Source organism: Gopherus evgoodei, chromosome 21 (genome assembly GCF_007399415.2).
Source record: "Gopherus evgoodei ecotype Sinaloan lineage chromosome 21, rGopEvg1_v1.p, whole genome shotgun sequence".
Classification (NCBI taxonomy): domain Eukaryota; kingdom Metazoa; phylum Chordata; order Testudines; family Testudinidae; genus Gopherus; species Gopherus evgoodei.
In genome coordinates, this window is record NC_044342.1 from 9,662,074 (window position 1) to 9,684,812 (window position 22,739).

The window sequence follows — 22,739 nt, forward strand, 5'->3', positions numbered from 1 at the left end:
AAATTAACTTTAAAATAACTGGAGCTGTGTGAATGTACAATGTCTCTGTTCTTTTGCAGCAAGAGGGAAATACATTACTAATATGGCTAGAATTTTCAGCAGAACCTATGAGAGTTGGATGCCCAAATCCAAAAGTAGTTGGGTGTCTGGAGAAAAAATAGGTTGGCTTGAAAATCCCAGGATGATCTATCTATCTATCTATCTATCTATCTATCTATCTATCTATCTATCTATCTATCTATCTATCTATCTATCTATCTTCTGCTGTCTCTCTTCTATCTATCTGGCTTCTATTTATCTATCTAGTATCATCTATATGTTCTATCTATGTATCTGTTTATATTTCTTTATAATTAACTTTAAAAGACTTGAAGGTGTATGAATGTAGACATTCTCTTTTCTTTTGTAGCAAGAGGGCAATACATTACTCATATGGCTAGAATTTTCTGCAGAACCATGAGAGTTGGGTGCCCTAATCTGATTGAAATTCAAAAGCAGTTGGGTGCCTGAAAAATAAAAGTGGCTGCCTTCTACATCCCGGGATCTCTCTCGGTCTCCTTCTCTCTTTTCTATCTCTCTATCTTCAATCTGTCTATTTTCTACTGTAGACAATTATTTTACTTTATTGTTCATTTACTGCGTGATGTTATAATAAACTAACATATTATGTCATATATCATCACTGTATGCTAAAGAAAATTAAATTGTAGGATTATAGAAGGATAAGATTGATGAGCAGTTAGATGGGATAATTATGTTTTAGGTATCGAAATAAGTAGGGTTGAAGCACAAAGCCTGTAGGTTCATGCCTACAAGATTTTAGCTTAGCTATTTTAGGCCTTGGAGCTAAGAAATGCTGACATATGTAAGTGACTGAAAAATAACCAGATTCCCTAAGATTATGAGGAAAGAGGAACCAAGTGGTAATATTGCAAAACATTATCTGGAAGATTAATTGTATCTTTTTCTGATGTCTTAACTACAGGATACAGGTTGTGTGTCAATGCTAATGAGAATGAAGAGAACATACACAACCTGTAGAAATTAGGGTCCCTTTAGTTTTTAGGGGTCATCAGACAAATAAGGAAAAGGAAGGTTAACACTTCTATGGACATGCACAGAATGTAGGTATAGACAGACTCACATTAGAAAAAAGAGGGTGCCAACAGCAGGAAAATTCAGCTCTCTATGGGAAATTCCAGCATGAATCATCCCTCTACTGATGATCAATCCATGAGAGACCCACCAGACCCCAACACTATTGTTAAGACTGTGAGTATAACTATATTTGTAACTTCTGCATAAGTCTGTATAGGATTTCTATGTGCTTGGGTAACCATAGCTTAAATTGTAATTTTAACAAAACTTGTAAAAGAGACTGAACCTTGTACTTGTGAATGTCTGTGTTATCACTACCCTTGGTATTTATGTGTTCCTAGAGACTCTAAATCTGAAGCAAGTAGCAGAGGTGACTTTCACTATGTTAAGCTTGAAAATGTAGCCACTAGAGCCATTACTACATTACAAAAATAACTTTAAATAAAACAAAAGTATCTATCTATCTATCCCCACACACTCTGAAATACATCTGGTACTGACCAAGGTCCATGGTAGCAGTCAGAGCTAGATGGACCTAGAGGCTGATTCAGTACTTCAGCACTTCCTATGTCACTATATTAAATGTTCATTTTCTCTTGTATACTTTAAAGCAAGGAAGAATAAATTAGATGTTGGCTTGAGCTTTTAGAAGTCCTGAAAGAGGTGGAGTTTTCCTTTTTCACTGACGGAGGAATTTGAAATCACAGGGCATCTCACAGAAAAACAGGAAAGCAAAAATGGAAATATTTCATAAACCCAAAGTACACCATTCCTCTTACATTTTGCAGTTTTCCTACCTATTGTTACTTGGAAATGCTTCATCACATTTTATATTAAAGGTGCATTCACAAACAGCTCATAAAGAGTTCATAAAGGATCAATAGATTTTTAAATAAATGGCTAATCAATTATTATAGGTCCAGCAGTTCAACAGATTATTTTAGCTATAGGGTATAAGCAACCATAATATATTTTACTGGTGTGCTTATCACTGTCTATAATGCACACTGCTTCTGTCTTCGGTGAGCTTATAACATCTATTAACTGTTTATTAACTAATTATAATATGAAGGGTGACTAAGCAATTTCATCTTCAGCTTTTTTTGTGCAATTTTTTCTGAAGTTCATGTGTTCCATTTATTGAATAGCAATGCCACATTGCTTCATTGTAGCTATTGTGGCAGAGCTCTGACCTTACCCCCATGGGTCCTGTGCTTCTAGGTGGTTTATACTAGCCTCAGTGGCTCACTGTGACCCTCCATGTAGCCCTTCTCTCTCTAGTGCCAGGGTTACAGTCCACTGAGCCCTTTTCATCATAGGCCAGCAAGGAGGTTGGTGAGAGAACTCCCACAGTCTCTGTTGTCCCTAGGGGCTTATTTCAGAACAGTTTAGCCTCCTGTCCTGACAGGGCCCTGACTTCTCCCAGGAGATGGTTCTGTAGTGGTGGGTTGGGGGGAACCCAGGCCCACCCTCTACTCTGGGTTCCGGCCTAGGGACCCTAATGGTAGCAGCTGTTGGCAGCCATTCTTTCACTAACGGAGTTGCTACATTTCCTTGGTCCACTTCCCAGCAGCTCTCCTGCTTTTCCCTTCTTCACCCTTACCTTAGGGCTCCCTTACCAATGGTTTGAGGGTGTCTTCATTAACCAGCCCTTCAGCCGCACTTCCTCTCCTCTGGCTCCCTGGCTCCCTCTTGCCTGAATGGAGTGAGCCCTTTTTATAGTATCAGCGGGGTCTTAATTAGAGTCAGGTGGTCACATTAGCTTAATGGCCTCACCTGAGTCTTTGCACGTTAATTAGAGTCAGGTGTTCTAATTACCCTGAAGCAGCCCCTGCTTTGGTCAGTCAGGGAAAAAAGAACTGTTTATCCAGTGGCCAGTATATCTGCCTTCTGCTATTCTGCTGTACCCAAGTGGCTGGGGTCTATCACACTATATACACTTCTATTCCGATATAACATGACCCAATCTAACACAAATTCTGATATAATGCAGTAAAGCAGTGCTCTGGGGGAAAGGAGCTGCACACTCTGGTGGATGAAAGCAAGTTTGATATAATGAGGTTTCACCTATAATGCAGAAAGATTTTTTGGCTCCCAAGGACAGCATTAAATAGAGGTAGAGGTGTAATGCAGACTCAGGCCAATCTTGCTATATTTAGTGGCCCCTAAAATACATCTTAAACTCTAAACAGTAGGGTTCATCATGACCAATACTTATTTTCCATTTATCTTCTGTGATGTGGTGTATCAACCCTGCACCGGTGACACAAGAATTAAACATTTTTTGGGGTCAAAGAGGCTCCACCCCTTCATCCTTGATGGCATGCTTCCAATGAAGGGGGCATATGAAAGTAAGCAGCTTAGCTCACTCTGGGTTGGCTGAGACTGGCTCAAGTGCTGGGAAGTGTCCATGAGTTTCTCAGCTGTTTTCATTGTAGTTGTAACCGTGTTGATCCTAGGATATTAGATTTTGAACGATTTCTTGCAACATGTGTTAACTCCTTATGCTTAACAAGCTGTTTCACCTTGTATTTATTTGTGACACTCTGAGTACTGTTCCCAGATCTAAAGAAGAGTTCTGTGGAGCTTGAAAACTTGTCTCTCTCCTCAACTGAAGTTGGTCCAATAAAAGATACCTCCTCACCCACTTTATCTTTCTTTCTCCTCACAGAGTTTTTCCCCCTGTTGTTCCAGTGTAGAAGAGATGTGTGAAATCTTTCCAAACAGGCTTTGGGTTCCACCTGGAATACGCTTTAATGGTTTTTCTGGATCTCTGTACATTGTTCATCCCTGACAGATTTTTCAGAGATGATACATTCTCTTGACATTTTTTCCCCCAGGGTGAAGGTAAAATCAGAATTTCCCATGAACTCTCAGAAGGGGAAAATTAGGAAGAAGTAAGAGAAAGGTGAGGGTGAAGAAATGCCTGGATAGTCTTGGGATTCCCTGTAATCTGGTAGGAGTCTATAAATGTCTTATAGAATTATAGAGGAACATACAGAAAATTGACAATGGTAATAATTATTTATGCAGAGCTGGTGAAATGTGTTAATCAAAAAGTTGTAAGTGTTTTTTGTTTTTTTGTTGTCTTTTTTTTTCAAAGCTTTTAGGATAAAACAAACTGAATCCAATGGGACATAAGTGAATGGCTAAAATTAAGTGCATGGTTAATTGCTTTTCTGATCTGGGATGGACTTAAATACATGTTTAAATATAAATGATGTAAAGAACAGGTTCTGAAAAATGAAGAAAACATTTTTTTTCATTTATGTTGAATTTTTTCACAATTTCTTTTAAAACTTCAACCTGATTTTTTCTGTTTCCTAAAACCACATATATAGTGGTATTGAGGTCTCTCTCTCTCTCCCTGTATATATGTATATCAGTTTTGATTCTTTTTTTCCAGGTTTTGGAGAAACTCCTAAAATATCAATAAAAAAAATCCTTTTAAACAAAAAGGTGATTTTATCATCAAAATCCTCCCACAAACCAAAAGAAAACAACAAATCTGTTGAAATATTTTCCAGCAGTTCTGATAATTAATAGTATTCATGTTACATGGATTACATAATTCATACAAATGTCATATTTTATAGCAGTAATTGGAGTTATTCTTGTAGATGAAGAGGTAAAATCAGGCCTCATTACTGCACTCAGGAAAGCTTGTGAATAAAGTTACTCATGGAAGTTGTCTCATTTAAACCAGTGTAAATAAAGACACTTACATGGATGAATGCTTGAAGAATTGAATCCTACAAGATATTCTTTTAAGTTACATGATGGGGGATATCCTAGGTGGGAATGGCAGGTGTTTGACTGCAGATACCATGAAAGTAACTTAGACAAGCAATGATGGGTCCTCAGTAATCCCAGTTTAAACACTGTTATCTCCTTTCCTTTCCTCAGGATGATGTGCCCAATATTGCCATCCTAGGAGCTGGGGGAGGTCTGCGAGCCATGATCGCCCATCATGGAACCCTGCAGGAGCTACAAAAACATAGTCTCTTGGACACCATCATGTACTTATGTGGGGTCTCAGGTTCAACTTGGTAGGTGCATGTCAAGAATGAATGAAATTGTGTCCTTCTGTAGAAGTGACGGCCAGAGGAAACTATAGCTATTGTTACTATTAACAAAAGATATACTGAGTACTTCATAACCAATAGGAAAACACTTTCTGTCCATTTCCTGAGGAGGTGAGAATACACGTGTTACCAGCACAATCTAGGGCACCCCACTCCACCATTATCCTACCGAAGCTCAAGGCACAACCCAGTTAATTTAGTCACTCCACCCTTTCCCGGCATGGGATTGGGGCATAAGGCCCTAACCCTTACCAGTCCTGGGCCCAAGACGTAACCTTCTGGGGGTTCATGGGCTCTTTTACGAGTAAAAGAACCTTACACAGTAATATCCTTAACCTCTATTTATTAACAGTTACCAAAACAGAATACACGTGCTACATATACAATTCTCACTACTCCTGATAAGGCAGGTAAACTTTACTCAATGGCCAATCAAGATTAGATCTTCTAAGTCTCCAGCTTCTGCACGGTATTTTTGCCAGGTGCTGAGGTCTGGCAGCTCTGATCTTGAGCTGTGTCCTAGAGTGAAGAGCCAAAGAACTTCTCTATGGACCCGAGTTTATACAGTTAAAATTGGATTTTACTTAGAAATATCTTACTCAATCATTTTAAACTAAACAGTATTTTTCACCAATCCTAGCCCATTATGAAACAATTCTTTAACCAATCATACTCCCACATCTTAGCTGATTTAAATCTTGCAGAAATTATTTATGCAATGGACAGAAACAATAAAATAATTACACAGGAACCATACAAACAATAGAGAAATAGGGGCCATAAAGGCAAAACAATAGAACTATGGATTTAACCATCACAGCTGTTGATAAGTGGTTTCTTTGCAAAAAGAACACTATCAAACAAAACTATCTATAAACATCCTAAGATCTGTTTCTTTACCTGGTGATGGTGGTACTTTTAGGACAGGAGTCCATTCTTAGCAGCCTGATATTATATTGTTTTGACGCAAATTAGATGGGACGTGACTCCCTGCTTCTTAGCTCCTGGTGACTGCTGTCCTCTTATGGCTGTTGTTTCTTAATGCAGAAAGGCCTTGGCCTACATACATTGCAATGTAAGTCCAGGTTAAAACTCAATACCTCTTCCATCTACCCCAAAATCATGCAAATCCAGAGCTTAGATGCAGGGTCCCAGGACTCCAAGAGAGTAGAGGGTCTTAGCCTGAGTCAGGCCAGGATCCAGGTTCAAGATCTATTACTTTGTAGTGTAGACACAGTCCTGCTGGACTCATGCTCTCAGAGTCAACCAAAGATGTCCCAAGGGATGACTTCCTTTTTCCTATTGACAGTCAAATTTTCCCATACTGCACCACAAACAAAGGGCTAATGCAGCCACATTTTGGGAGGATTCTTCAAAGTCTGGGATATGGGTGACAGAATATGGTCCTGCATAATGCAGTGTAAACTCTGGAGCCCCAGATTGGAACCCAGAGTTAAATAATTCCAAACCTGAAGTTACAAATGAGTGTAGATGCTCAAGTCCTAGGTTAGCGGACCTAGAGCCTGCTAACCTGAGTTCTGCTAATCCTAGGCTTACATCGCTGTGTGGACATGCCTTTTAGGTCAGACCCTCCTAAGATTTCTACATGAGCACAAATAATAGAGGCCAAGCCCTATACATCTAATGTAATATTTATAGATCTTGCAGTGTCACTGTGAATTGCTTGATATCTGTTGTTTCCCTTAAAGGCCAACATCCTTTAATCATGGGTGTTTTGTGAGTCTTACGGCTTATTTACCCTTAAAATGCCACAGCTGATGCAGTTACACCTCTGTAATGCTTCAGTGTAGACACTAGCTACAATAATGGGAGAGGTTTTCTCATTAGTGTATATAATCAAGATTCTTGAGAGGCAGTAGCTTAGCCAGCAGAAATATTCTTCCATTGAACTTGCATTAACTAAATAGGGACATAAATCAACTTAACTGTGCCAAGCCAGAGTGCGGATTTTTCACTCCCCTAGAGTAAAAATTATGCTGGCCAAACAGTCTAGGGTAAAACAGGCTTTAATTATATTATGAAGCATAAGTGTCTAGCTCTGGTGATTGTGGAGAAAAGCTTGGAAATGTGAACCCTACCAGCTCAAATACCAGAAGGCAAGTAAAAAGAACCCATGTTTTTTAAATAAATCTCATGATTTTTAAACCAAACTCAGGATTTTCTGTGACCTGACTGTGATTTTTGGCACACTTGTTGTTGGCATTAGTGCTGAAAGCAGGGTAGCAGAACGGTACCTACTACCTTTTGTTGTCCCTTTTTTTCCAGTCAAGAGGGCAGAGTGTGTACAATGGTTTGAGCCATGGAAATAGTGAGAAGTGGACATAATGGGGTTCGGTAAACTGGAACAAGTGACAGGATTTAACACAAGACGGGGCTATCCAGGTGGAAAAGAGACAACAATGGTTGCAAGGTTGTAGGATAGGATGGAGAGTTAGTTTCTCAAAGGAAAAAGAGAACATCCAGCTAATCTAATAGGCCACTTACTGATTGCCTTATTCACAGTGAGTAGTAATTGACACAGGATCCTAAGGGAGTTAATCACTCTGTTGTTGATGCAATTCAAAGGGAGACTGATACCAGTGGGCGACTTCCTAATCATCGTAGTTACTTATCTGTCCTACATTAACATAGTATCTGAGCACCACTGTATTTATTTTCAGAACACCCCAGTGAGGTAGGAAAGTGCCTGTATCCCCCTTTTCCTATGGGGAACTAGGGCTACAATCTCTGGGAGAGCAGGGAGCAGAACCCACATTTCCTGAGTTCTAGGCAAGTTTCCTAATTACTGATCCATCATTCTCCTCCGAATCTTTCTGAACAAATAGTCCCACTGAAGTCAATGTTAGAGCAGCAGAGTCATGATGGTCTGGACAGATCTGTGGATGTTACAAATGTCCTGAATGTAACCAGAACTGTTCAAACTCAGTGTCAGGTACCCTGTGTATTGCTAATAGAGATTCTCCATTTACTCAGCCTGGTAAGGACCTGGGGGATTTGGATTTTATCTCTGCTGATGCTCTGGCTTTCCACAGCACCTATCCAGTCAACAATGTGATCCTTGCAGGTTACAAATGCATTGCAATGATAGAACGATGAGTGATAATATTCTAATAAATAATTATGCAGATATTGAAATGGCTGTGGAAAATAGCCCACATCCTGCTCCCCATACCATCTGTGTTTTGACTCTGTAATAGGTGTATGTCATATCTCTACAAAAATGGGGACTGGACAGAGAAATTGCAGGCCTTGGAGGAAAGTATGTGTGCTAGACTCTCCAAATACACCTGGAGTGTCCCAAAGGCAACAAAAATGCTTCTTGAGGCAGCTAAAGATGAAAATTACTCCCTGACTGACTTCTGGGCCTACACTGTGGTCTATGGAATGTTACATGAGGTAGGTGAAAAACATTCCTTTTTGTAACTTTCTAAGGTTCTTGTATGGCCCCACTCACCAAAGTATCATGGTGCTTCAGGATCTTTTAGTGTGTTTAGCCTCACTACATCTCTGTGACGTGAGGAAGTGTACAGAGGGGAAACTGAGGCACTGAGCACCCAAAAGCCAGATTTTTAAGGTATCACCTTGTGGGATGAGCATGCAGGCACCTAGCATCCATTGATTTCAATGGGATTTAGGTACCTACATGCTTCTGAAAATCCCACAGGATACCTAATTACCTTTAAAAAACTGGCCCTGCTTGACTTGCTCAAGACCACATAAGGTATGTCCACACTGCATTGTAAATCTGGGTCTGTGGGACCCAGGATGGTATATCTGGCATTTCCAAGCCTGGGCTGGAGTGTCCACACTGCAGTGTAAACCTGGGCTTAAAAGTTACATCTACACTGCAAAGAATAACCTGTGATGCTGAGTCTCAGGGCCGAGATCAATTTACTTGGACTCATGGGTCTCAGGCTTCTGGGTTAAAAATAGTAACATAAGTTGGGGCTGGAGCTTGGGCTAGAGCTGGACTCTAAAACCTGGTGATGGGGTTGAGTCTCGGACCCTGGGCTCCAGCCCACAGGAGAATGTCTGTACTGCTGTTTTTAGCCCCACCACCCAAGCCCCGTGACCCAAGTCAATTGACCCCAGGCTCTAAGAATTGATGCTGTGGGTTTCGCTTTGCAATGCAGATGTACCTACAGCTGCTGGACCTAGGTGTCACAGCCATGCTAATATGGTCATATTGTACTGCCCAACCTTCTGACTTGAGACTGCGGCTTGATTTGAGCCCACACAGCAAAACAAGAGGACTTGGACCCGAGTCGTTGTGGGACACTAGCTCTGACTCACCCCTCTATTAATGACCTAATACCTTGGGTCCTAAGCTCATGCTGAGCCAAGTCAGACTGATTTGTGTATGTACAGAAACAGGTCTCGGGCGTTCTCAGGGGAAGTGGATATTAAGTCTTAGGCTAATGGCTTGACCACTTAGTCATTGAGGAAGGTTTGGTCTCATAAATAAATAAATGTTGAGTGACTCCACTGAATTCTGCAGTTACTTGAGTTACTTCATGTATACTCCTGGGTGACTGAGGGCCAACTCCACATCTGTCTAGCTAACATCTCAACATGTGAAAATGTGTTGGATCCCTGAGCTCAGGGTTGGACTGAGCTGTCAGGGCAGAGACTATAGGCAATGTTACAATCATAGTTTAAAATTAGGAGTGTGTTTGTCTGAACCTATAAAATTTTGTCTTTACAGCTGGACAAGGGACAGTTGTCTGAGCTGCAGAGTGCTTCTGAGAATGGAAATAACCCCTACCCTATCTATGCAGCAGTGGATGAACAAAGTTTTTCCAAAGCAACTGGTAAAAATGAACAACCAAATCTACAGGAAATGTCAGTGCAAAGAAGCCTGTCATTTATTTCATCTATATGCAACTCCTCGAGGCAGCAGAGATGTAAAGGTTGTCTTTAGAGCTGATTGAAAATGAAAAAACAAATTGTGAAAAAAAATCCAAAAAAATTAAATTGTTTTTGCTCAGCAGGATTATTAATGGGCCCCTTTTTCACATTGCATGAGATTTTCCGTGATATTTGTTTCCTTTGTTTCCCCCAAGAAATTTTATCAAAAATATATTTAAATTGATTTTCTTTAGCAATAATCTTGATTTTCAGTAAGAAAAGAGTAAGTGAAACAAAATCTTAAAAAAATCTTAAAATATCAGTAAAACTATGGCAGAAAATTTCACAAAACATGGAAAATCCAGATAACATCTACTATTGCTGAGAATAAGTTTTGTTTATGCAAAAACCTTTTTTGAGAAAAATTCAAACTCACTATTGTTTTCTTTTTCCCTTTGTTCTAGTTTTGTATTTAGGTGGATACACACTTTAGTTATTATCTTATTTACTTATTTAGATTTAACAATATAAAATTAGGCATCTTGAAGCATCTAGGATGCTAACATCATTAATAACACAATAAAATTCCTGGAGCATGAAAGAATAATTTCATAAGAAAATCATCAGTCATCACTCCATTCACTTTTACCTATAACTTGAGCTGATCAAAAATGATCCACCAAAAAAAAAACTTTCCATGAGTATAGGTCAGTTTTGACCCCAAGAAAACAATTTAGAAAAATATCAAAATGAAGCCTTTCAATTTTTAGTTTCAAGAAGACATTTTGCTTCAAAATTATTTTTACTTTAGGTTTTATAAAAAATAAATATGAAATAAAAAGTCAAAATCACAATGAAACTTTTTTGATTGACCAAACTAAAAATGTCTTGAACGCTTCTTTTTGCAGAGAATTTTTCATTTTGTTTTGTTTTCATTCCAATTCAGAACAAAACCAAATTTCACAAATGTGGAGTTTCCCTCCAAATGGGAAATAACAACTTCTGCACAGCCTTAGATGTGCCAAGAATTTCCCTTATAATTTGTATGTGGTTTAGAACCAGGTGGTAGCTCACACATTTTGGGGAGGTGCTAAGGGTCTAAGATGAGGTGAGAACCAATTGGAGGAATTATAGATGAATTAGGGGATCACATGGGCTTTCTGGAACACTGACAGAACTCTGCATGATTGAACATATTGGAAGATAGCATGAAGATGATAATGGGAGAAGGTAAGGTAGGAGGTGAGAAGATAAGGAATTCAATAGTGCAGCAAAGAGGATGATCAGGTCAAGCTGGGAAAAATATTTTCAATACTTTTTTTTTCATTAAAAATGCATTTCCAGACCCCTTTTTTAAAAATTCAAATATAATGAATAGTTTCACTTGGGGAAACATTTTGGTTTTACAGTTTGATTTCAAATGGCCTTTTAATTTCAAATGTGATCATTGAGAAAAGTGAAAACCGATTAATCAAGGAGGGAGGAAAGAAATGAGTCAACTAAAATGTTTTGTGAGACTTGAAATGAATAAAACAAAACAAAGTTTTATTTTCTGTCAACTCAAACTAATTTATTTATTTACTTTTTAATTTGGTGAAAAAAATAGTTTTTTTTTTCAGGTCGAATCAAACTGGATATTTCTCCAGAGTTTTTGGTTCTGCTACTGAATTAAAAATTACATTATTTGCTCAGCTTTCGTGGTGAGAAGTCTGAGCTGAGACACAGGTGGTGTGAGGTTGTAGTTGGAGCTGGATGGTGAGGACAAACAGCTTCATACAGAATGTGAATAGGAGTCAAGGATAGATGTGAAGATGCAACAACGTGGATGGAAAGAAATTTTATTAATGTAGACATTGTTTGAAGCACGCTCACACTCCCCTGAGTTATGGATACCTCACACCACCCTTGCTGGCTGATTCATCTGCCACCTCAAAACTGTTGCCAGGCTTTGTTTCCAAACTCTTTCTTTTTATTTTTCAGCAACCTGGTTTGAGTTCACCCCCATGAAGCCAGCTTCCTTGCTTATGCAGCAAGTGTACCCATGGAATACTTCAGAAGTGAATACAAGAATGGAGAGCTAAAGAAGCAGAAAGCAGAGAAAAACATGAGTTACCTAAAAGGTGAATGATCATGCCCCTGTTTCTTAGCAGATGGAGACAACTGAGGCTGGTTAGATGCATAGATATCGGAAGTAAACCATGAGATTCTAAAATGGAGAAATATTTACATATATTAGAGAGCTTTTATGTAAATAGCTGAGTGGGGTAAAAACAGTTTTCATAAGCCATACAAAATTTTGAGTTATCAAAAGAAATTCCTTTCCTGAGTCAGAACAAAAAATCAAAATAACATTTTTTCACAAAACAAAAATAAAAAATAACAGTTTTGGTTCAGGCGTGAAGAAAATACCTTGATCATCCCTAAGTAGAACCTATGTAAGTAAACAGAGTCATATCTTTTTATACTCTTTTCCTTCTTGTTTTCAGGTTTGTGGGGAAGTGCCATTGGCAGCAAAACAGAAAATGAAAAAGTCATAAAAGGTATGCCAGTTTCTGTCCTCATAGCACACTGGAGTCAGAGCTCAGATCCTCAACATTTTGCTGGATGGGACACTCTAGAGTGAAGTCTTCTTTATCAACTCCAGAACAAGCTTCCTGCACTGCTCTAAAATAACCCAGGTGTAAGGACTTTTACAGCGCATAGCAAATTGCATCTCTTTGTGTGTGCTGCTGAAGGTGAGGGTGTTTCATGTTCTGCAGACTTTTTTTAATTTAGCTATTTATTCTATTTGAGGTTCTGTCAAATGTTTTTAGATTGGCTGTTTTTAATTTTTATTAAAGGAAATCAGAAAACCACAATTTTATGTGGGAAAAAGTGCCCAACTTTTCTAGTTGGAAAATAGTAAAATAAGTGTGAAAAATTGGGATTTACTCCACCTTTCTCCCATCTTTTTATATTTCTACCTGCTACTTTCCTCAGCGAATTTTTTATAAAAAGACAAGAAGTACAAAAGGAAGAGAGAGATTGTAAAATACAGTGAAAATTCAAACAACAAAAATAGAAAAATGAAATATTTTTGGTTTCTAAAAAGTGAAATAAAGTGTCATCTTACACTGTTTTTTCTTTGTTTGTTTCCTTTTATAGTTTCCTAGTGGAATTCTTTTTTTGAAAAAAAAGAAGGTCAAAATTGATATTTAATGGAAGTTTTCAAGTCTGATGAAGCCACATTTCAGACAGGAAAAAAATGTTGGCCAAAACACTTATATCAGCTCTAATTTTATATATTTAAAAAGCCCGTAATAAGTCAATATGTCAAATGGGAAGTAATAGGTCTAGATGATGGGTTGAGTCAGATGAGCAGCCAGAAAAGGATCCATAAGCCACTCCAAGTGTCATTTTGTCCCCCTTTAGTTTAATCACAAATAGAAGTGATATCAACATCTGTAAGTGTCCCAGGCACTTCTGGAGGTGACACAGCATGACACTAAGCAGGCGTTCAACATGGGATAATGATAAGATAGAGATTTAGTGACAAGATTGGTAGGGAGTAGACAGAAACAGATGTGGTATAATTTCATCAATATATTTTTTCTCCTAAATCATTGTGGTCTAAATTTTGTGTTCTAAAGGACTGAATTATTTTCAATGTATTGTGAAATAACTGACCTGTCTAATTGAGTTTTTTTTTCCCCAGATATATTCTTTGGCTTCTTTAAGGGAGAAAAAGAATCATATTCACCATCTAAAGAAAGTAGGTCATTATAGTCCATGGTCACTCCAATTACTTACCAAATGTGCCTACTGCTGATGTCTATAAAAGGTCATTCCCTTCCCCTCCCCTGGGGGAAAAAATACCATTTTTTCACTGAAATACCAGAAATCAAAAATATTTCATTAATAATTTTCTAAAAAAAATATTTTTTTATCAAAACCAAAACAAATTGACAGGAAAAAATCAGTTTTCTTACTCTAGTCACTCATGAAAACAATGAAAAAATTCAACCTGCAGAAACTGTATTTGGTTTACTTTTGGTTTTGTCTGAAAAACTACTTCAGGTAAAAAAAATTGGATTTCCTCTAATTTCTACAAATTTTGTTTCTTATGAAACTTGAAAATATTGACTTGACCATGATCTTTGTAACCTGAATGTTGCTTCCTAGTTGGTTATGTGATTGTCCATGGATATATGAAATGACTGATAATCCTAATGACATTTTCAGGTTGTCCGCAAGGAATAGTCAAGGGATTTCCAGTACCCACCACTGAACCTGAAGCTGGTAAGTATATATGTATAAGGCTGCCTTTTTTGTTCTAAGTCATTAGCCAATAGTTGTGGCCTTCAGGGCCATGTTGTTGGGGGAAGAATAGATGATACAAGTCAAGTACATCTTTATTTACCAAAAAAAAAAAGTACAGTAAATCATGTCTCCTTGAGCAGAGTAGGACCAATAAAACCAGCAGTTTCCTTGCTCAGAAATCCTCATGTCTGCAACTCAAAGAGCTCTGTGCCCAAGCAGCTCAATCTCTGTGCTTCCTTTTCATGGTCACTCTCACAACTCCATCTCTTGGCTTTCTCCTCTGTGATACCCAGCCTTCAATGAATATTACAGCCTCTGAATCTGCAACCATATTTTGTAAATATAGAAATGTTTATTTATGGAATTCATTATAGTTCTAATCAACAAAGTAGACCATGTCATACATGTTTGTGCATGTGTGTGTGTGTGTATGAGAGAGAGAGAGAGAGAGAGAGGGAGACAATAGCTTTTTGATTAAATGGAATTATTTTAAATATATAAAATTTCTGTTTTCATTGACATATGGGGGATTTTCATTATAATGTCCTAACAACTCAAACTCCTCACACCCTTATTTTGCAGCTAAAAATAGTTTTGACAGAAAACTTTCCAAAAGCGAGCTGGTGTGGCCATATTGCCAGACAACAGGGAAGATGACATTAGGGGTAGAATCTGGACCGACCAGAGGGGGATTAATGAATGTTTTTGTGAGGCAATAGGGGAAGAGGCTGCTGTAGTTGAGAAGGGAAATAATAAAGTCTAGACACTGATTATAGCCATGTGGAAGGAGAGGGAAGAATCTATCCTGAGGTATTTCAACTAACAACTTTGTCCTTGGGCTATTGGAGAATATCTTCATTGTTATATGTGTGTTGTTTCTTAGGCCTTGTCTACACTACTACAGTTGTTACAATGGCACAGCTATGGTGCTGCAGTTGTGTCACCATAGTGCTGTCTTGTCAATATTTCCTGCAGTGATGGAAGGAGTTTTTCCATCACTGTAGTTAGTCTACTCCCTTGAGAGGACGTAGCTTGGCTAATTCTTTCATCAAACTACCTGTATCTATACTGGAGTTTAGGTCAGCTTTACTAAGTCTCTCAGGGGTGTGAATTTTTCACATTTTTGAAAAAAGTAGCTAAATTGACCTTAGTTTTCAGTTTAAAGCAGCTCTTTGATATTTGTGTTATTGTCTGTGGCTGCGTGAAATGACTGGAAATCCTTATGACATTTTCAGGTGATATGGAAGGCTTATTGCACAGTGAGCCAGCAGGAGCTTCATCTGGAGGGTTTTCACCAGGTAGGTATATATAATCTTGGATCTTTCGCTCTGACCCTATAGCTGTAACTGCTTTTATGTTCATAGCACTCAAACAGAGAAGTTGGATAAAAACATTAAATACTCTTGCTAGAAGGTTGCAGTGTAATATTACTTTATTTAAAAAAAAGCAAAAACAGGACCTTAATGCTCAGGAAATAAAAACACAGAGAGAAAAAGCAGTCTTCCCCCTAAGACAGAGAGGCAAAACTCTCCCCACCTTGCTCTAGGCTTGCTTTATTCAGAATGACAGCTTAAAAACCTAGATCACATGCCTCCCTCATAGCCCCATAGCCTACAAGTCTGATCAGGAAACCCCTTACAAGTAAAGTTATTGCTAACACATTTTCAGACTAACACCACTGCATTGACAGCTGTGGAATTGCTTCTGATCTACTCCTGCTTGAGAAGATAATCATATCCAGATTGTTAATGACATAGTCTCACGAGTAATTCTCATGTTCTCTGTTTTCTGAGTATGTGCTCAGGACCAAAGCCTTCCTGGACTCTCCTGTTTCTTAAATAATATGGCAACTCTTTGATGATCAACACCAAAGTATGTGAGAAGCTTTCAAAAATTCAGGATGGGGAACTGAGGTTCAATGAGAAATAAAGTGGGGAAATTCAAAGGAATCTCAACAAGTTAAAATTGATATTAGGTGGGATATGAGTGTTTAATACCTTACAAATCTCAGCCTAAGTGACTTCCAAATATCACCTAGAAATTTTTTGGCAAAGCCAGGAGTAGAACTGCCTTCAGTTGATTCCCAATCCATTTCCTGAAATTTATACTTGAATACTATGTCTGATTCTGGTGTCCATATTTGAAAATGGGACATTGAGACATTGAAGATAAATGCAGAGATGTGTCACAAAAATAATACTAAGTCTTATACAGTGAGAAATTTAAGGAGCTCAGTCTGTTTAATATATGAAAAAGAAGTTCAAGAGGTGATTAGGTTATGGTGTTTAAATATCTTCACAGTGACAAAATACAGGCATACTCTTGAATCTAGCAGGGAAAGGCATAAAAAGAAGCAATGTCAGGAAGTTAAAGGTGGACAAATCAAAGTGAGAAATAAGGCACACATATTAATGATGAGGGTGATTAACCGTTGGAACAAACTCCCAAGGGAAGTGGTGGAATCTCCAATTCTTTGACTTCAAAGCCTGATTGGATGCCTTTCTGGAAGACATACTTTAGTTAAACACAAGTTGACAGGCTTGGTGAAAGTAATTGGATGAAATTGTGTGGCCCAGGCTATACAATAGATCAGACTAGATGACCTAATGGTCCTTTCTGGCTTTAAACCTACATACCAATCTGTCCAATGAATACTGCAGCTTATAGGATTTTGGCATTCTGTAGTCATATGCTATTCTCTGCAACAATGGCATATGTTAGGAAGAGTAAGTCTTAGCAGTTACTATAGAATTACCCATCAGTAAATGAGGAAAGAATCTAGCTTACTGCATTTTGCCAAGATCTCTGGTGGTCATGTCTTCTAGTCTTTCAGAACAAACAATAATTCTCACCCTCATCGTCTCTAGGTGACACATCTAAATCTGCATAAACACAGTTCCTGATGGGTCCTCGGACCAAATATTCACAGACTACTCCCAGAGCTTTAAAGTCCAATGTTTTGTAGAGATTCCCAGTCCTGTGTTGCGGCTACCACCGAGTAATTGTAAGTTTCTGGAAATAAAAAGAGACTCCTTCTCTGCAGGGAGGTGGAATTTTCATTGTACTCCCAAAATATTTAGCTAGAGCTTTCTTTGCACACATATTATGTGCAATCACAAAGCACATGGCAGAAGTGCTGTAAGCAAGGTGCAAGAAGTATTGACAAGACCGCAGCTGGAGCACTGTGTCCAGTTCAGGGTAGCAAATGTCAGGAAAGATATGGACAAATGGAGAAAGTCCAGAGGAGATCAACACACATAATTAAAGATTTAGAAAACAGGATCTATGAGGAAAGATTGAAAAAGTTCACTTTATTTGGTCTGGAGAAGAGAAGACTGAGGGGGTCATGACAACAGTTTTCAATTTGTAAAAGTTTGTTATCAAGAGGTGGGTGATAAATTGTTCCCCTTGACCACTGAGCACAGGACAAGAAGCAGTGTGATTAAATTGCAGCAAGGGAGATTTAGGCTAGATATTAGGAAAAACTTCCTGTCTGGGTAGTGAAGCATAGGAATAAATTCCCTAGGGAGGTTGTGGAATCTCTGACACAGAAAGTTTTTAGGAACAGATTAGACAAACACCTGTCAGGGATGGTGTAGATAATACTTTGTCCTGTCTCAATGCACAGAACTGGACTAGATGACCTATCAAGGCCCCTTCCTTTCCTACATTTCTATGATTCTATGTAAGTAGCCATGGCTAAATTAGTCATAGTTTGGCTTCCTAGTAGACCCAGAGTAGTAGAGGAGACAAACAAAATAAACATGGAGACTCTTGAAACTGAAATGAAATCTCCCTCCACAAGGGCCAAAGTTCAGCGTTATTTTTTTTTTCAAGATCCATCTATATCAGAAAGCTTTGCCATGGAAGTAGGGAATGTTCCCTGAACTGATTAGTATTGATTTTCACAAGTTATTTCCAAAGAGCTTTCAGTGAGCACAGAGTGGATCTAGAGAATAAGAGACAAGCATTCCTTTGTCCCTTTAACTTGCCTCTGTCAAGGTGAGACTTTAGTGAATACAGTTCACAGTGGCTGGGTTTTCAAAGGATACTAAGAGAATTAGGTACCCACTTCCCATTGGGATTAAATGATATTTGAGCACCTAACTCCCTTAGGTTCTTTAAAAATCAGAACTGGTGATATAATTTCATTATCTTTATCTGGATTCTTGCCTAGGTGATTGCATTATTGTCAATGAGAGTGTGCAGTGACCTATAACCCAAATTTATTTTTCAGATACTAAGAACAAGCCAATTACTGAAGACATTAAAGGTGGAGGAGGTATATCATTTTAATCCTCTGTGGACTGAGTTTGAATCTCCTCTTGTACACTGGCTGTGTGAGGAGATATTTGCATCTTTGTGAGGAGAAACTCAGGCTCAATGAACTGTTCAGTCAAACAAATCCCTTGGCTCTTATTCACCCTTCCTCATAAATAATAATTCTTACATTATCATTTTTTGACAAATGTCTGCTCAGCACAAAGCTGTTGTGGACTAGCCCGGTTTATGTGTAGAGATTTCTGTCATATTCTTTATGAAAGTTTCTGAGCCCCTTCATCAATATCAATGAATGTGTTTTCAAAAGGCATGAACAGAAGGTCAGAGAATAAGCCCTGCTAACTTTCAGTGGGACTTTGCTCCTGTGTCACATAGCACCAGATTTCAAAGATATTTAGGTGCCTAGTGTGATTTTCAAAAGCACTTAGGCATCTAAAAGTCATTTTGTGTTGACCAAAATGTTTAGATTGACTTAAAATTATTATTATAAGCAGGCTGTGTTTGGATTTTGACCATTTTGAGTGTTTAACAATTTAAGGTTGTGTTTCCTCAGCTCAAACCAATTCTAATGGGAGTTGAGGGAACTCAGCACTAGAAGGGGGTGAAATTTTTCAGCTCAATTTTCTTTCCTGAAAAATGCACATTTGGGTCAGCGATAATATTTCATGAATTTGCATCAAATTTCTGGAACTGTTTATTTTATAACAAAAATAAATCAGAAAAAAAACCCAAATATTTCATACTGAAATTTTCAAAGTGAAATGTTTTGATTTTTCAGCTTAAAACAATTTTAAAAAATGGTTCAATTTCATTTAAAATAACTTTTAGAACATTCTCTCTCTCTCTCTCTCTATTTTCATTCTGAGTAAAGCCAAACATTTAGTTCTACCTAAAATTAATTTGTTTTGTTTACTTTCTCCTTTGACTTTTTTTTTTAAATTTTCATTTGGGATTTTTAAATTATAATTGTTTGCTCGATAGTGGAACCAAAAAAATCAGTTATTTGCACAGCTCAAATCAGCAGCGAAAGGAACTGAGCCACATATTTTACATAACGAAATACAGGAAATGATTTATACTGCCATCAGGTGTTCTGTGTAGGGAAGAACTTGACAGCTGACATATCTTATCCAGGGGAGAGGGATAGCTCAGTGGTTTGAGCGTTGGTCTACTAAACCCAGTATTGTGAGTTCAATCCTTAAGAAGGCCTCTTAGGGATCTGCAGCTGAAACCAGTTCTTGGTCCTACCACTGAGACCAGGGGGCTGTACTCCATGACCTTTAAAGGTCCCTTCCAGTTCTAGGAAATAGGCATATCTCAAATCACTAAAAAAAATGTTTATTAAATCAGACAAGCACATGGGGGTCATTATGTGGCACAATTGAGGAATCCGAGATTCTGAAAATACCGCAGCTTCTGTCTGTCTCAGTAACAAATGCCCTTTATTTCCTCACAATCAGCTTTGCTTTTTAATTTTTGCTCTATACACAAGACACACTGGTTATTTTTCCCACAGCTTCTTGTCTGCACTAGCAAATAAGAGATAAGAAAATCTCTGCTGATTTTCAGATGTTTCTGAATATATTTATATAATTAGCTCTGATATTTGAATTCTAGTTTGTGCCCTCTCACAGGCTCAGTAGTGGATTTCACTAGAATGTAGCAAAAAACCACTCATGGTCTCTTGACCTGGAAATGGGGAATGAATAATAACTTTCTTTACAAATGTTGTAAGTGAAATATGGGTTACTGACTCTAGGTGTGGATGTCCCATTTTGATGGTAAATACGTCACACAGAAACATGAGAAAGGGTTGTCTTCCTATACAGTATTTTTAAGGTTGGAAGAATTAAATTTTTATTTTTAAATTTTGACAGACTATGTCAATGCTTACTGTAAGCATTTTGGGGTTTTTTATTTAAATTTTCAGTTGCATGAAAATATAGATTTTAAGCATTTTTAATTCTTATCAATTTAAATCCTAGCAGCTGATGAAAATTAAGAGGATAATGAAATGAATATTTAATTACAGTAGACACAGAGATTCAAAAACTTACATCTTTAAAAACCATTAAAACACAAATTGTCAACATCATATGTCAAAATATGCAAACTTAATGTCCTTAAATCAACTAATCAACCGGTTTTTAATATTCATTCACTAGTCTATTTTATAACTACTCTAATTTAAATTCTCAAGAAGCATTTTTCTTATTTTGCTTATCAGTAAATTTTGATTATCAGTGGAAACAGTTTTTTTTACTGGTTTATGTAGAGCATGGGTCACAACCTCTGGCACGTGGCTCACCAGGGTAAGTACCCTGGCAGGCAGGACAGTTTGTTTACCTGCCACGATGGCAGGTTTGGCCGATCTTGGCTCCCACTGGCCAATGGGGGCTGTGGGAAGCAGCATGGGCCGAGAGATGTGCTGGCCATGGCTTCTCACCGTCCCCATTAGCCTGGAGCCGTGAACCATGGCCAGTGGGAGTCATGCCCCACCCAGGGGAACCCTCACCCGCTATCCTCATCTCGCCTCAGTCTTGAGCTACTGCCAGTCACCATCTAGCCCCCGCTCACTGGTGTAGACTGCAGTGTAAAAGCCACTCATCACAGGCAAGAGGGGTTTGGACTGGCTACCTCTGTATACCCTGGGCTGCACCCTTGCACCCTAGTACCTTTATGGCCTTTGACAAGGCCGCAGACTGGGGCTTTTCCAGGTGGGAGATCCTCAGGTCCCTTGCCCTATTCCCCAGCCCTGCTCCACTCAGGTATCTTGTTCAGCCTGCCAGCAGCCATGCCCTTCTCCCTCTAGAGACTATCTGCTCCTGGCCCACTGCCCTCTTAAAAGGGCCAGCTGGGCCCTGACTGGGGAGTAGCCATAGCTGAGTCTGCTTCTCCATTCAGCCTTCCCCAGCCACATCCCTCTCCTGGACTGTTTTAAGACCTTTAAGGCCAGAGCGGGTGATCACCCCACTACAGCCTATAATGATGCCTCGTAAATGGCAGGAAGGAGAATGTGGTAGTTTTACTGTATAATGGCCAGAGGATGGAAAGATCAAGTATAAGAGAACTATATTGTATAATGGGCACTAGGCACAGCAGAGGGCGAGAGTTGAGGAAAGGGCATTCATACTGTACAATGGGTACTAAGGGAAGCAGAAGGTGAGGGGTGGCTCTGCTTTATAAGGACACAAGACACAGACACTTTACCAAATCACAGCTGAAGTGAATATTATTTATTAATCCTGCCTCTGACAAGGGGCAGATTCTAATCTCTTAGTATGATAATTTTATTTTTTGTTACATTTCTTTAGCTGCTCTTGATTCTACTGAGCTAGTGAAGGATAAAGTCATCTCCTTGGTAGATGCTGGAATAGCTATAAACTGTGCTTTCCCTCTGGTTCTCTGCCCAGAAAGGAAAGTGAAACTGATCCTTTCCTTTGACTATGGCCCTTTTGAACCATTTAAGGTAACTCCTATCATTGTTACATTTTTACAGTCATTCAAGTTAGTAATGAGGGCCCATTATGCTAAGTGATATTTGAAGACAGAAAAATACATGGTCCCTGACTCCAAGAGATAAGAATCCAACAAAGAAATTTACAATTTTTAAAAAACAATCAAGCAGTATTTTCTTTACTTTATTTTCTGGAAATATTTTATATTATAAATATATTTATTTTCTTGTTATTCTTAATATCCCTTTCTAGTTGTAACTTCATTTCTGATTTGGCCTTCCTGATTTCAGTCCTGCATGCCTGAGCAATATTTTTATTCTCCTCCCTTGTCATTTGTCCAGTCTCCCACTTCTTGTAAGCGTCTTTTTTGTGTTGAAGATCAGCAAGGATTTCACTATTAAGCCAAGCTGTTCGCCTATCATATTTACTATTCTTTCTACATACTGATATGATTTGTTCCTGAAACCTCAATAAGGATTCTCACACTTCTTATCAAACTGTCTGTAATGGGCTATCTTGATTATTACTTAAAAAGTTTTTTCTCTTACTTAATTGGCCTCTTGGAGTTGGTAAGACAACTAAAACCTTTTCATGCTCTGTATGTGTATATATATATCCTCACTATATTCTATGTATCCGAAGAAGTGGG

General features: G+C 38.4%; 1 protein-coding gene and 1 long non-coding RNA gene across 2 annotated transcripts; both read left to right on the forward strand.

The window, feature by feature from the left end:
• Nucleotides 1–1,203: 1,203 nt before the first annotated feature.
• LOC115638009 (cytosolic phospholipase A2 gamma-like) lies at nucleotides 1,204–18,563 on the forward strand. The gene is given in 13 exon segments (XM_030539609.1): nucleotides 1,204–1,272; nucleotides 3,939–3,978; nucleotides 3,981–4,054; nucleotides 5,005–5,147; nucleotides 8,402–8,600; nucleotides 9,910–10,015; nucleotides 12,033–12,047; nucleotides 12,050–12,172; nucleotides 12,539–12,592; nucleotides 13,747–13,803; nucleotides 14,274–14,330; nucleotides 15,587–15,649; nucleotides 18,529–18,563. Coding segments are annotated over 13 exon segments (1,035 nt in total).
• A 28-nt stretch (nucleotides 18,564–18,591) lies between these two features.
• LOC115638207 lies at nucleotides 18,592–22,097 on the forward strand. Its single transcript, XR_003997405.1, has 3 exons — nucleotides 18,592–18,633; nucleotides 20,267–20,362; nucleotides 21,947–22,097. It is a non-coding gene; the product is annotated as an uncharacterized LOC115638207 (long non-coding RNA).
• Nucleotides 22,098–22,739: the final 642 nt, after the last annotated feature.